The sequence below is a fragment of the Primulina tabacum genome, chromosome 4 (assembly GCF_025594145.1).
Source record: "Primulina tabacum isolate GXHZ01 chromosome 4, ASM2559414v2, whole genome shotgun sequence".
NCBI classification, from domain to species: domain Eukaryota; kingdom Viridiplantae; phylum Streptophyta; class Magnoliopsida; order Lamiales; family Gesneriaceae; genus Primulina; species Primulina tabacum.
In genome coordinates this window covers 35492330-35504721 of record NC_134553.1, presented here as the reverse complement: position 1 = coordinate 35504721, position 12392 = coordinate 35492330, and the positions used below count along the sequence as shown (strand labels likewise).

Genomic DNA, 12392 nt, shown 5'->3' with positions numbered 1-12392 from the left:
AATACGGTGAAACACAATAAAAACAGTATGCAGTAGACAATGGTTGTTTATGGAAGTTCGAAGATAAAATCTTCTACGTCTCCCCTTCTTCTGTTTCCAGAAGGTATCACTAAAAGACTTTGGTTTTTACAGTACAACACTTGTACACACCCACTTCAGCAGGAGTTATCCTTCGCCTACTGAAACTCTTAGTTTCTCAACACGATAATACGAATACAACAAAATTCTGGAAAAGATTATTTTCCAGTTTACAAACTCTTCTCAAAGATATAGTAACTTGAATATGATTGTAGAGAGAGTAAGAAACAGTCAGCACAATATGATCTCAAAAGATCATATAACTAATGTGAAGCGTGTGCTACTTTTTTGTATATTGAGCTTGAAGATGATAAGTAGTTCTGAGTGCTCAAATTGACGTTCGTATATGAAAGAATGTAAACGTTGTTTCGGTATCATTAACCTATAAACGTCGTTGATCTTGTGTATTTATAGAAGTCTTGAATCCAACGTCTATAAACAAAACGGCTTCTTTGACTTCTGATAGAATCAGCTTCATTACCTAAAAAGGTTCCTGCAAAAAGTTTCAGAACAATCAGTCTTGTTTCATATCACATTTGGTAAAACGTATCAAATGACTTTGTTCAACATTTAATGATGCATTTAATACTTTGTACTTGGTAAAGTAACGGTAAAATTTAATATAAGATCGTTAGGTTCTGATTCAGTAGAAGTCAAGTTCTGCTTCTGTTTTTCTACTGATAAGTACTCGAAGAGTACTGTTTTGTTAAGGCGATAGGAGAACTTCTGCTTTTATACTATCTTTTGGTTTACTAACGTGATCTACTGGTTTTGACTATCATCACCATGATTAAATTAATTCTATCACTTTTGGTTTTTGATCTTGAACGATAAAATTCTTCTAAATTTTCCAGTGCAATTTAGAAGAGGAACAAATGTTCTAGCTAGTCGTGACTTTATTGGAGATTGAAGATGTAACGATAATGGGCCATTAGGCTGAACCAACACGATGAAAGATAAAGCTGTCTGATAGAATTGGTATTCCCTTGCTCTTATTCATTCACCCGTAGGTAATATATATATTCTTACAAACCAAATTATGGCTAATATTATGGCTACAATTCAGAGATATATATACAGAATATATTCTAGAAATAGAAGATTATTGGGATATTTTAATCTTAATACCCCCCCCCCCCCCCCTCAAGTTGGAGCATGAAGATCACAAATGCCCAACTTTCCAAGTAGATACAAGAACTGGCGCTTGCCAAGGGCCTTGGTGAATATGTCAGCAAGCTGATCCTCAGTAGACACACGATACGTAGAAATAATACCGTCGCGGATAGCATCACGTACATAATGACAATCAACTTCAATATGCTCTGTACGCTCATGAAAGACAAGATTTTGTGCAATGTAGAGTGCCGACTGACTATCACAGTATAAGCGCATGGCTGGCGAATGTACGACACCCAAACTTGAAAGCAAAGCTTTGAGCCATTTAAACTCTGAAGTGACTGCGGCCATGGAGCGATACTCGGCTTCTGCAGAAGACCGGGACACCGTATGTTGTTTCTTGGTTTTCCAAGAAATAGGAGAAAATCCGAGAAACACTATCCAACCAGTAAGAGACCGTTTAGTCAAAGGACACGTAGCCCAATCTGAATCACACCAACCTGTTAGAGATAACTCACAATCGGTGCGAAGAATAATGCCTTGACCCTGACACCCTTTTAAGTAACGGACCGTACGGAGCGCCGCATCCCAATGATCCTGACGAGGGTGTTGCATAAACTGAGCCAAGATATGAACTGTATAAACCAAGTCAGGACGGGTAGAGGATAAGTAAATGAGACGACCCACAAGTCGTCTATACCTGTCAGGATCAGCGAGCGAAGGGCCTTTGGCGAGAGCCAATGTGTGATTCTGCTCAATGGGAAAGCCAACAGGACGTGACCCCAATAAGCCAGTTTCAGCAATAATATCAAGAGTGTATTTTCGTTGACACAAGAAGATGCCCTCTGAATTACGAGCAACCTCAATACCAAGAAAATACTTTAGGACACCCAAATCTTTCATATGGAAACACTCATGCAAATATGCCTTGAAATGGTCAATAGCGGAAGCATCATTACCAGAAATGATGAGATCATCAACATACACAAGAACATTAAGTTGAACCGATCCCTGATGTAGAGTAAACTAGAGTATAATCTGAATAAGATTGAAGGAAACCATAGGTCTTCAAAGAAGCAGCTAACTTATCAAACCAACACCGCGGAGCCTGCCGTAAACCATACAAAGACTTCTTAAGACGACACACTAAGCCAGGAGTGCAAACGTTGAAGCCAGGAGGAAGTTTCATGTAAACTTCTTCATCAAGATCACCATGTAGAAACGCATTATGAACATCCATCTGATGCAAAGCCCAATTCTTGACCGCTGCAACTGCTAAGAAGGCACGAACAGTGACCATTTTCGTAACTGGAGCAAAAGTTTTGTTATAATCAACCCCCTCAACTTGACGATTGCCAAAAACAACCAGAAGGGCCTTAAGACGCTCTATTTGCCCATCTGCATGGTATTTAATTTTGTATACCCATTTAGAACCAAGAGCCTTTTTATGAGGAGGCAAAACTGTCATTTCCCAAGTGCCATTAGATTCTAAAGCAACAATTTCTTTCTGCATAGCCTCGCGCCAACCTTCATGCTGCATAGATTCTGTAAAAGAACGAGGCTCAATGCCCTCGGTGATAGCTGCAAGAAAAGCACGGTGTCATGGAGAAAACTTATTACAATTCACATAATGTGCTATAGGATAAGAAGTACCTGAGGAGCTAGTAGAGGACGGTGAACACTCAGATGGACTCGAAGTTTGAACAGTGTGGGTAACAAAGTCACGGAGAAGAACAGAGGGACGCTTCCCGCAACCCGCGCCCCAAGGCATCGGCACATGCAGGAGGAGACGGAAGTGCAGGGGGCAAGGGAGGCAATGTGGGTTCCAAAACAGTATCAGTCCCAATCGCAGGGGCTGCGGGGTCGTCAACCAAAACAGACTCCAAGTCATCCAAAAGATCAACATCAATCCCCACATTAGAATCAGGCGGCGACGAGGAATAAGTGGGCACTTGAGAAGTAGAAACAGTCTGGTAGGGAAATTCATTTTCATGAAACTTTACATCTCTAGAAACAAAGATGTCACCTGTCTGAATGTCATACAATTTCCACCCTTTCTTCCCATGTGGATAACCAATAAAAACACAATTCCTACTTCGAGGAGCAAATTTATTACCTTTGGCCTTTTGATTGTGTGCAAAAGCTAAACAACCAAAAACCTTAAGTTCATCAAAATCAGATGCCTTGCCAAAGAGAATTTCAAAAGGAGTTTTATTTTGGAGCAAGCCAGACGGAGTTCTGTTAATGAGATACACCGCACCAAGCGCACATTCCCCCCAAAAGGTAATAGGAAGATTGCCTTGAAACATCAAAGCACGACCCACATTAAGAATATGTTGATGTTTGCGTTTCACACGACCATTTTGTTGAGGAGTCCCAACGCAAGAGGTTTGAAAAATAATGCCATGTGTATCAAAATAATCCAACATACATTTAAACTCCGTACCATTGTCACTCCGTATTAATTTGACATGTGTTTCAAACTGGCGGGCAATCATAGAAAGAAACGAACAAAAAACTTGATAAACTTGTGTTTTTGAACGCAATAAATAAACCCATACACCTCTTGAAAAATCATCCACCAAAGTCAAAAAATAATGTGCTCCACATGAAGAGGGTATAGTATTCGGGCCTTTACTATCACTAACAGGGAAACTATCACGTTTATGTTTTGCTTGAGGACAAACATCACATAGTTTATTCAATTTCTTTCTAGATGTACTGGAAGAAATAGCCGGAACTAACTTGACTACTCTATCTGACGGATGCCCCAGACGACGATGCCACAACTCAAAATCCGAAATCTCTGGAACCCTTACCACACACACTGTAGGAATCCGCCAAAAATAATAGAGTCCATCCTTAGGTTGACCGGCTCCATTCACACTCCCCGAGCGTAGGTCCTGTATAGCACATAAAGAATCAGTGAATTGTAAAAGACATTTAGAATCATCAATTAGTTGTGACACCGAGATTAAGTTGAAATGGAACTGTGGTACAAATAAAACATTCTCAAGTATCAACCCATCAGTCAACAAAACGCGGCCAGCCTTAGTAGCAATGGCATGCGCGCTGTTAGGTAACCCAACAGAACATTGTGGAATATGATGAGTGTTTGTCAAACATGATTCAGTGCCAGTAACATGGTGAGAAGTACCAGTATCAATAATCCAGGAAAAGGAAGAGAGCTCACCCATCATCTGATCATGTTGGTGATTATTTATCATATTTAATAAAATCTGAACCTGTTCCGGTTTTAAACCATGCATAGAGAGGCCAGGAGACTCATGAGATGAATCCACTTAATCGCTCCCCCCACCTGCCACATCATTGGAAGTCACGACCATGGCAGCCGCGGCTTTGCGTCGACCACGAGGAGCATTTCTAGGAGCCGCAAGAGGTGGTTGTGCGTTGGGCCGTGCACGGCCTTGGACTCCACGGTTCCGATCTTCCCACCAATCCGGATATCCATGAATTTTGAAACAAGAATCCTTATCATGACCCGGTCGCTTACAAGCAGAACAATACAATTTGGATTTATCGAGACGGGTAAAACGAGCCTTGGGTTGTGCAGTTTGGAGAGCAAACGCATGGATTTCCTCCTTGTCCGCTCTATCTCGAGCAATACCCCGAGACTTTTCTTCCTGTAGGCATGCTTGATACACACGATCGAGATCAGGTAAAGGAGAAGTGGACAACAAATTAGAGCGTACCGTTGCATATAACTCATCGTTAATGCCAATGAGAAATTGATGGAGTTTCTCCTCCTCCCGATCCGCAGCGAATCGACTAGCAACATCACAGGTACAATTACCACATTCACACGCATGGAGAGGCTTGAGACGATCCAATTCATCATACAATCCCATCAAATGAGTATAATAATCATCAATAGACATATTCGAAATTTGCCTACAGTTGGTAATATCGGCCCTCAATTGTTGAAGACGAGGACAGTTGGCCACGCAAAAACGCTTCTCAAGATAATCCCAAAGGCGTTTTGCTTCATCCTGAAAAGGAATGGAGGCGGCCAATTTCGGATCAGGAGTCCGCGTGATCCATGAGACAAGCATAGAATTGACAGTGTCCCAATCGAGTTGTTTCTTCTTCTCCGTCGGTTTGGTGATTGTCCCATCAACAAACACAAACTTTCGACGAGCTTTCAAAGACAGCTTAATTGCACGAGCCCAGGCAATATAATTTTTAGTAGAGAGGATCACGTGGGTGATCATATTTCCAGGTTGATCTCCAGACCCAAGATAATAGGGAGAGTTGGGATCGATTTTGCCATCGTCGGCCATGATGAGAAGAATCGGAGAGCTGATTATGATGGCTGAAGAAATCGAATAAAAAAGGAAAAAAATAATTTGGTAAGAGCTTGCTAGGCTGCTAGGGCTCTGATACCATGATAGAATTGGTATTCCCTTGCTCTTATTCATTCACCCGTAGGTAATATATATTCTTACAAACCAAAATTGTGGCTAATATTATGCTACAATTCAGAGATATATATATATACAGAATATACATATTCTAGAAATAGAAGATTATTGGGATATTTTAATCTTAATACTGTCAATCCTGATTTGGCAACTTTATGCTATTTTCATCGATAGACTGTGCAAGAATGGAAAAGTCGATATTGATATGAATATTTTCAAAGAGTTTCAGTCTATCGGTTTGCAGCTGTATGCTATTATATGTAGCATATTAATAGGGGCTCATTGCAAAGAATGATTGACGAAGAGGCCGGTCATTTGTTTTCGGAAATGAAAAGGAGTGGATGCTACTTGACAGTGCCACGTATAATGTTTTCATCCAAGGTTTGCTTATGAGAAATGTGCATTACAAGGTGAGGTTACTCTTGGTTGAAATGGTTAATATGGGATTTTCAGCAGATTCAACTGCGATATCCATGTTACTTGATAAATCTCAGGAGGAAGGTAGGAAAAAATATTTTCTTTATATGATTCCTGAGTTTGTACCAAAATGCAAGTAACATTTGTGCGGAGAATCAAATAATAACCCAGAAACTTAGTTCCATTTGGTTGCGTTTTTAGAAAACTCGATTCATATTTTTTTGTTTTGAAAATTTGCTTTTAAAAAAATTTGAAGTGTTAAAAGTTGCTTGGACGGGGAATATTGAGTTATTGATTCAATCATTTATTGATATTAAACATATTAATTTTTGCATTGTATGTTATTGTTCTTATTTTGAGTTCTATTTTAATTGGATAAAGAGGAGTGTGTTTAATACTTCATGACAAAAAATTTTGAAAACCAAATCTTTCCCTAAGAGCTTCCCATAGACCCCAACAAATCGCTGCAGCTGTTTATTGGTTTAGGATTGAAGGATACCCGCAAGGAGTAGAATAGGATTGAAAGCGCATGCAAAGAAAATGAAATCCAACTTGATTTATAAAGTGGCTCAGACATCACATATTTATAAATTTTTACCTATAGATTTTCGGGCTCACTAAAATCTAATAAATTGTATTTATGGTTAATATTTTGATAGATGGGCATTGCAAACCGGTGACACTCCAGTGGCTTGTGATTTTCTTAGGATTGTCGAAAAAGGAAACTTGAAACCTGACGTTGTTGCTTATAACATGATAATGACTCTTTATGCAAAGATGGAATCATTGATGATCTTCTTCAGCTCTTGCGTATAATGATTTGAGCAGGGCATTTCTCCCGATACTATCATGTACAATTCGATGATCCGTTGCTTATACAGTTTTGGCAGATGGAAAGTGGGGAAAGGTATACCGGTTGAGATGGCGGCTCACAAGATCTATGATTACTTGTAGTATTATTGTTGGAGCACTCAACAATTACTTACACAACCATGTTACAACTTACAAGGATTAATTAATCAAGGTAGATTTGATGCTGGTTGGAAGCTTTTCGAAGATGCAATATAGGAAAGTTCCTCCTTGACGTGTTTACCTATAATATCTTGTTGAGTGGTTTGTGCAAGACTCAGCAAATTGATGATGCATTTGCATTACTGCACACGATGAAAGATAAAGGCATCAACCCTGATTTGGCAACTCATGCTATATATCATCATCGATGGAGTATGCGAGAATGGAAAACTCGATATTGGTATGAATATTTTCGAAGAGTTTCCTTCCATCGGTTTGCAGCCCAATGCTGTCATCTTTAACATATTAATAGGCGCTCTTTGCAAAGAAGGATCGATGAAGGAGGCAGAGCATTTGTTTTCGGAAATGAAAGGACTCCGATATCTTCCCGACAGTGCCATATAAAATTTTTTTATCCTATGTTTGCTCATGAGAAATGAGCAGTACAAGGTGAAGGCACTTTTGGAAGAAATGGTTGGGTTTTCAGCAAATTAAAACACTGTATCCATGCTACTAAATAAATCTCAAAAGAAAGGTCAGAAAAGTTGTTTTGTTGATATGGTTTCTCATTCTGTACCAAAAACATGCAACATTTGTGTTCAATAGACAATTGATGGAATATTAGGCATCATTTTGTTTTTTCTTCGATTGACATACGATGAGTTTTATTTTTTAGAATAAATGTAAAGAATGTCATGAATTTAAATGATCATTAAATTATATACCTCGTACGATAAAACTATTTGAATGCCATTATATTTTGGCATTTCATTTGTTTTTATCTTCCTGAAAAATTCTTGAAAATTTATGTCTTTTTATTAATGTTGTGGCTTAAGAAACAGACACAATTAGGCAATAATAAAATTTTAATAACTTATATTTATTACTTACATTTATTAAAATGATTGGTCTAGGAATATCTATTTGTTTGATAATAGATATTTCACAATCGAGGAAAGCAAATACTTTACTATATGAATCTAGAAATTTCACAATCGAGGAAAGCAAATACTTTACTCTATGAATCTAGAAATTTCACAGTCGAGGAAAGCAAATACTTTACTATGTGAATCTAGAAATTTCACAATTAGAAAAATCTAGCAGAGCCGTGTTTAACCAAAAGACATAGATGGAGTCAACCGGAGTGAGGTCAACCGGATCTCTTATTTATTTTATTTTTCTACGAAAACACACACACATAGATACACATTTTTCTTCTTCTAATAATTCATCGAACAATACCAAAGTCTAACTATTTATAAATTCAAAACTCTATCTAAAGGAATTCATAATATTTTTGGGAATTTTCTTTACTTTATTAATATATTATATTCCATGCTATCGATTTTAATAGAAAACAATATTAATTAGATCGAAACCAAAGCAACGTAATTGTTAATTTTTGGAACAACTTCCACGTGATATTTGTTATAAAATTTTTTTTGCAGTTCCTAACATTTTCAAATTTCCTAGCAATTACGTAGAAGGTGACCAAAGATAAGTTCCTGAAAAGTCGCATCACACAGCAAATCAATTGGTGCGAGAGGGCCATTGATCCATTCAATAAACAAATTTAATTTAAAATTTATTAAACAAAATAATTTAAATTATATATTTATTTAAAAATAAATAAAATTTCACCTCTAAAAATTCACCGGTTTACTCCATAAACACGCAAATTTTGGGATCCCTCGGAAAAATAAATATTATTTTACATAGTGATAGTCACCTAAAAATTTATTTGAAATTGGTCATTAATCTTCCTCACATGTGTTACACGAAACTATCCCTCCCAAGTGTCAATATCAAATGTCTTTAGCAATTATATATATAAATCCAATCCTCAAATCATGTTCACATTCAACCACTAATCTTTTACGTATTTTTGAGAACGACATATGAACCGATCATAACTCGGAATTTTACTCAATAATGCTCCACATAGAACAATAAACTGATCAAGATGAGATTCGAAACCATATCCAAACTCAAAAACTATCCTCATCCAAGTTCGGAACTCGATTGTTAAAAAATATTGAAAGGAATATTGTATTCCGAATTAATTTTGTTATTTTATAATATGAAAATATTATATTTAAAGGTTTTGTAATTCTAGACTAATTTGACTTGATCTAATAATGATATTTATTCCTAGATAATTTATTTATGGTACTTATCTTTAGATAATGTATCGTTGGTATTTATCTTTAATTTAAAATAGAGTTATATTCTTAATTAAACTCTTGTTTTCATGTTTGTAGGATTGGTTTTATAGGAAGATAATTAGATCAAGATATTGTTGAAGTATATATATGAAATATTCATAAATGAACGGTGTGCAGCTGCTGGAGTTTCTCTAAGTATACATAGAGTTCAGAGTTGAATTTTTCGTGTGAAGAGTTTGTGTGATTGATTCACATACTTTTTGTGTTGCTGATTGGTGTTGACGGCACTCAAGAACAACACTGCGTGAATTGTTAGGTGAAGAATGGTTTCGTTTGTTTTAAGCGATACGATTTTTGTTTTATGCATCTAGTATTTGTTTTGGGTTTTTGATGTATTTTAATTCCTTGGAGTGTCAAGGAATTTGGTTGTTCTAATTTCACTAGTATTGTTTTGTGTAAACAATTTACATATTTTCTAGTGAATTTTTGTCACGAGGTATTGTGCAAGTATTCGTACTTGTGCATAATTTAATTCATTTTTTTCTGGTTATTAAAGTTTATATGTGTTAAATAATTAATTTCCGCTGCATGTTGTATGCTGGTGTTGACAACACCAGAGCACAATACTAACTTCTTATACATACATCATAATTTATTTCCTGTTCGTTTATGATCAACAACAGCCTTTCAAGTGGTATCAGAGCCAACTCTTGATATATTAGATGATTGATTCTGGTTTACTATTGTTTTTACAAGAAACATACGATAGCTAAATGGATGCATTGGCTTCAAGTGCTGCCTTTAAACCACCGGTTTTGGTTGGATCGAATTATGCGTTTTGTAAAGTCGAGATGAGGACGTACATAAAATACACCAAGCAAAGAGCTTGGCAACGGGTTCTAGATGGTTGGTCACCACCTAGAATTGTTGATGCAGATGGTGACAGCCGAGTTAAACCTGAGAGTACATGGTCTAATGATGAGGTTCAGACCTCAAATTTCAACTGAAAGACACTCAATGTCATCTTTACCTTTGTTGATGTCAACATGTTCAGCCTTATTACCAAATGCACATATGCCAAAGACGCTTGGGACGTTCTCCAAAAACATTGTGAAGGATCAGAAAGTGTTTGTAGTTTTGATGTTAATGTGATCTGTTTCAACAACAGCTCATCTTGGAGGGAGTCGAGTTTTGGGTAATATTCCTACATCTTTAGCTGAAGGTAATATCATATGCGTCAATTGGAGAAGAATTGAAAGTTTCATCTATGCATGACAGAATAATCAAAATTATTGAAAATCTCGATGCTTTTATTGCATTACAATGTGGTTTCAATACTTTAGAAGAAATTTTTCACACTGTTTTTTGGTCACAAGTTAATGTTCATAATAAATATGTGAGCTTGTTAACTATCAATAATTATTATGATAGTTCGTTCATATTTCTTGATAAAGATGTGAAACAGAATTTCAATTAAAAAATTCACGCTTGATGCTTATATTTGCTTTGACATCTTACCAGTTAATCGATTATTTGTAAGCTTTTGTTCATAAGCTTAATCCGATAATAATGACACGCGCTTTTTTTTTACGCATATTTTACAATAGACTAAATTGATAAAAATTACGTAAAACGAGGAACTGACTCGTGACACTTGAAAAAAAACCAGAGATAAAATTCGAAAAATGAGGTAAAATGGAGGATAAAAAAGGGAATGATCATTGTAACAAACGCTTATTGTCACTATTACTATTAGTGAAAAATAGTGAGAAATTTTATAAAATAGTTAAATACCAATGACCTTGTTTAAATCAATTTAATATCCACCTGGAACGATCCTCCATTTGTCCTGCTGCGCGTCATATGGATGATGTAATGCTTCAAACTTTCAAAAAAAGCGTCTTTTACGCGTTCAAATTAATTAATAATTCCTATCTAAAGTTTTATTTATTCATTTATTCTGTTCTATAAATATTGTCTCTGCTTCCTTCTCTAATACGGCAAAAAAAATTTGAGAATATTCTTCTCTCCTCCTCTCGTACTATTTCATTTCACTCTTTGGCTGATTGGTGCATTTCTAGTCCACTCCATATATCTACCAAATCAGGAGAATGAAGGTTCTATTAATTTAATACTGATGTCCATTTATTATTTAATTCGAATTAGATTTTTACTAATTTTTTTTTTTTTGTTTGCAGCAAAGTATTGTGATTGAAGTGTGTATGTCTGACTTCAAATCTCGCTCCAAGGCCTTGAAAATTGCTGTCGGTGTATCAGGTAAGCCACGATTATACAGTAATTAACTAATTATTTTATCATGATTGTTGTCATTTGATACGTATACAAGTAAAATAAAATAGGTGTGGAATATGCGGCCATAACGGGGTCGGATAAGAACCAAGTGGAGGTTGTGGGAGATGGGATCGACGTGGTGTTTCTGACGAAGTTGATAAGAAAGAAGGTGGCGTATGCGGCCATCGTAAGCGTAGACGAGGCGAAGAAGGAGGAGCCGCCGAAAGCGGCCGACGAGCTGCCGCCGGAACGCGACCAGACGCCGCCACCTCGTGTTTGGCCCTTTCCAGGAGCACCATTCAATTATCGTTACAATGATCCCTATTGGAATTATGATCCCTATAGGAATTATTCTAATGCATATGATGTGAGGGGTCAAGCTCCTGTTTGGTCCTTTGCATGAGCACCATCCAGTTATCGTTACTATGATTCCTATTGGACTTATGCTAATGCATATGATGTGAGGGGTCAAGATCCCGTCTGGAACACCAAGTGAATATGTATGTCAATCTAATCCATAGTAGTAATCTTTTACGAAATTTGTTCCAAATATTGTTATATGATGTTATAACTAATTAATTATTTAGATTGGTTTGATTCCAGCGTAAATTGGAGATAAATCTCTAAACTCAAACATAAATTTATCTTTAACTCCCTAAAATATTAAAAATGACAAAATTCCCATTATACGTGTTGATTTTAATGATTGATTTTACTGGGCCAGAAATGATATCAAAAAGTAGGTAAAATGATTTCAAGCCACTAGAAGAAAAACGCAAACGTTGTTCTTTTCAAGTTACAACAACAGTTTACCAATGGATAAAAAACGTTGTTGTTTGTATTTTACAACAACGTTTACGCAACGAATAAA

At 36.5% G+C, this 12392-nt stretch overlaps 2 protein-coding genes across 2 annotated transcripts; one reads left to right on the top strand and one right to left on the bottom strand.

The window, feature by feature from the left end:
* Positions 1-4496: 4496 nt before the first annotated feature.
* Positions 4497-5495, bottom strand: LOC142541957 (uncharacterized). Its single transcript, XM_075648402.1, has one exon. It carries the CDS (start codon positions 5493-5495, stop codon positions 4497-4499), a length of 999 nt encoding a protein of 332 aa, XP_075504517.1.
* A 5713-nt stretch (positions 5496-11208) lies between these two features.
* Positions 11209-12107, top strand: LOC142541623 (heavy metal-associated isoprenylated plant protein 16). Its single transcript, XM_075648111.1, has 3 exons — positions 11209-11346; positions 11428-11506; positions 11590-12107. Exons 1-3 carry the CDS (start codon positions 11341-11343, stop codon positions 11922-11924), a joined length of 420 nt encoding a protein of 139 aa, XP_075504226.1. The 5' UTR covers positions 11209-11340; the 3' UTR covers positions 11925-12107.
* The last annotated feature ends 285 nt before the right edge of the window (positions 12108-12392 follow it).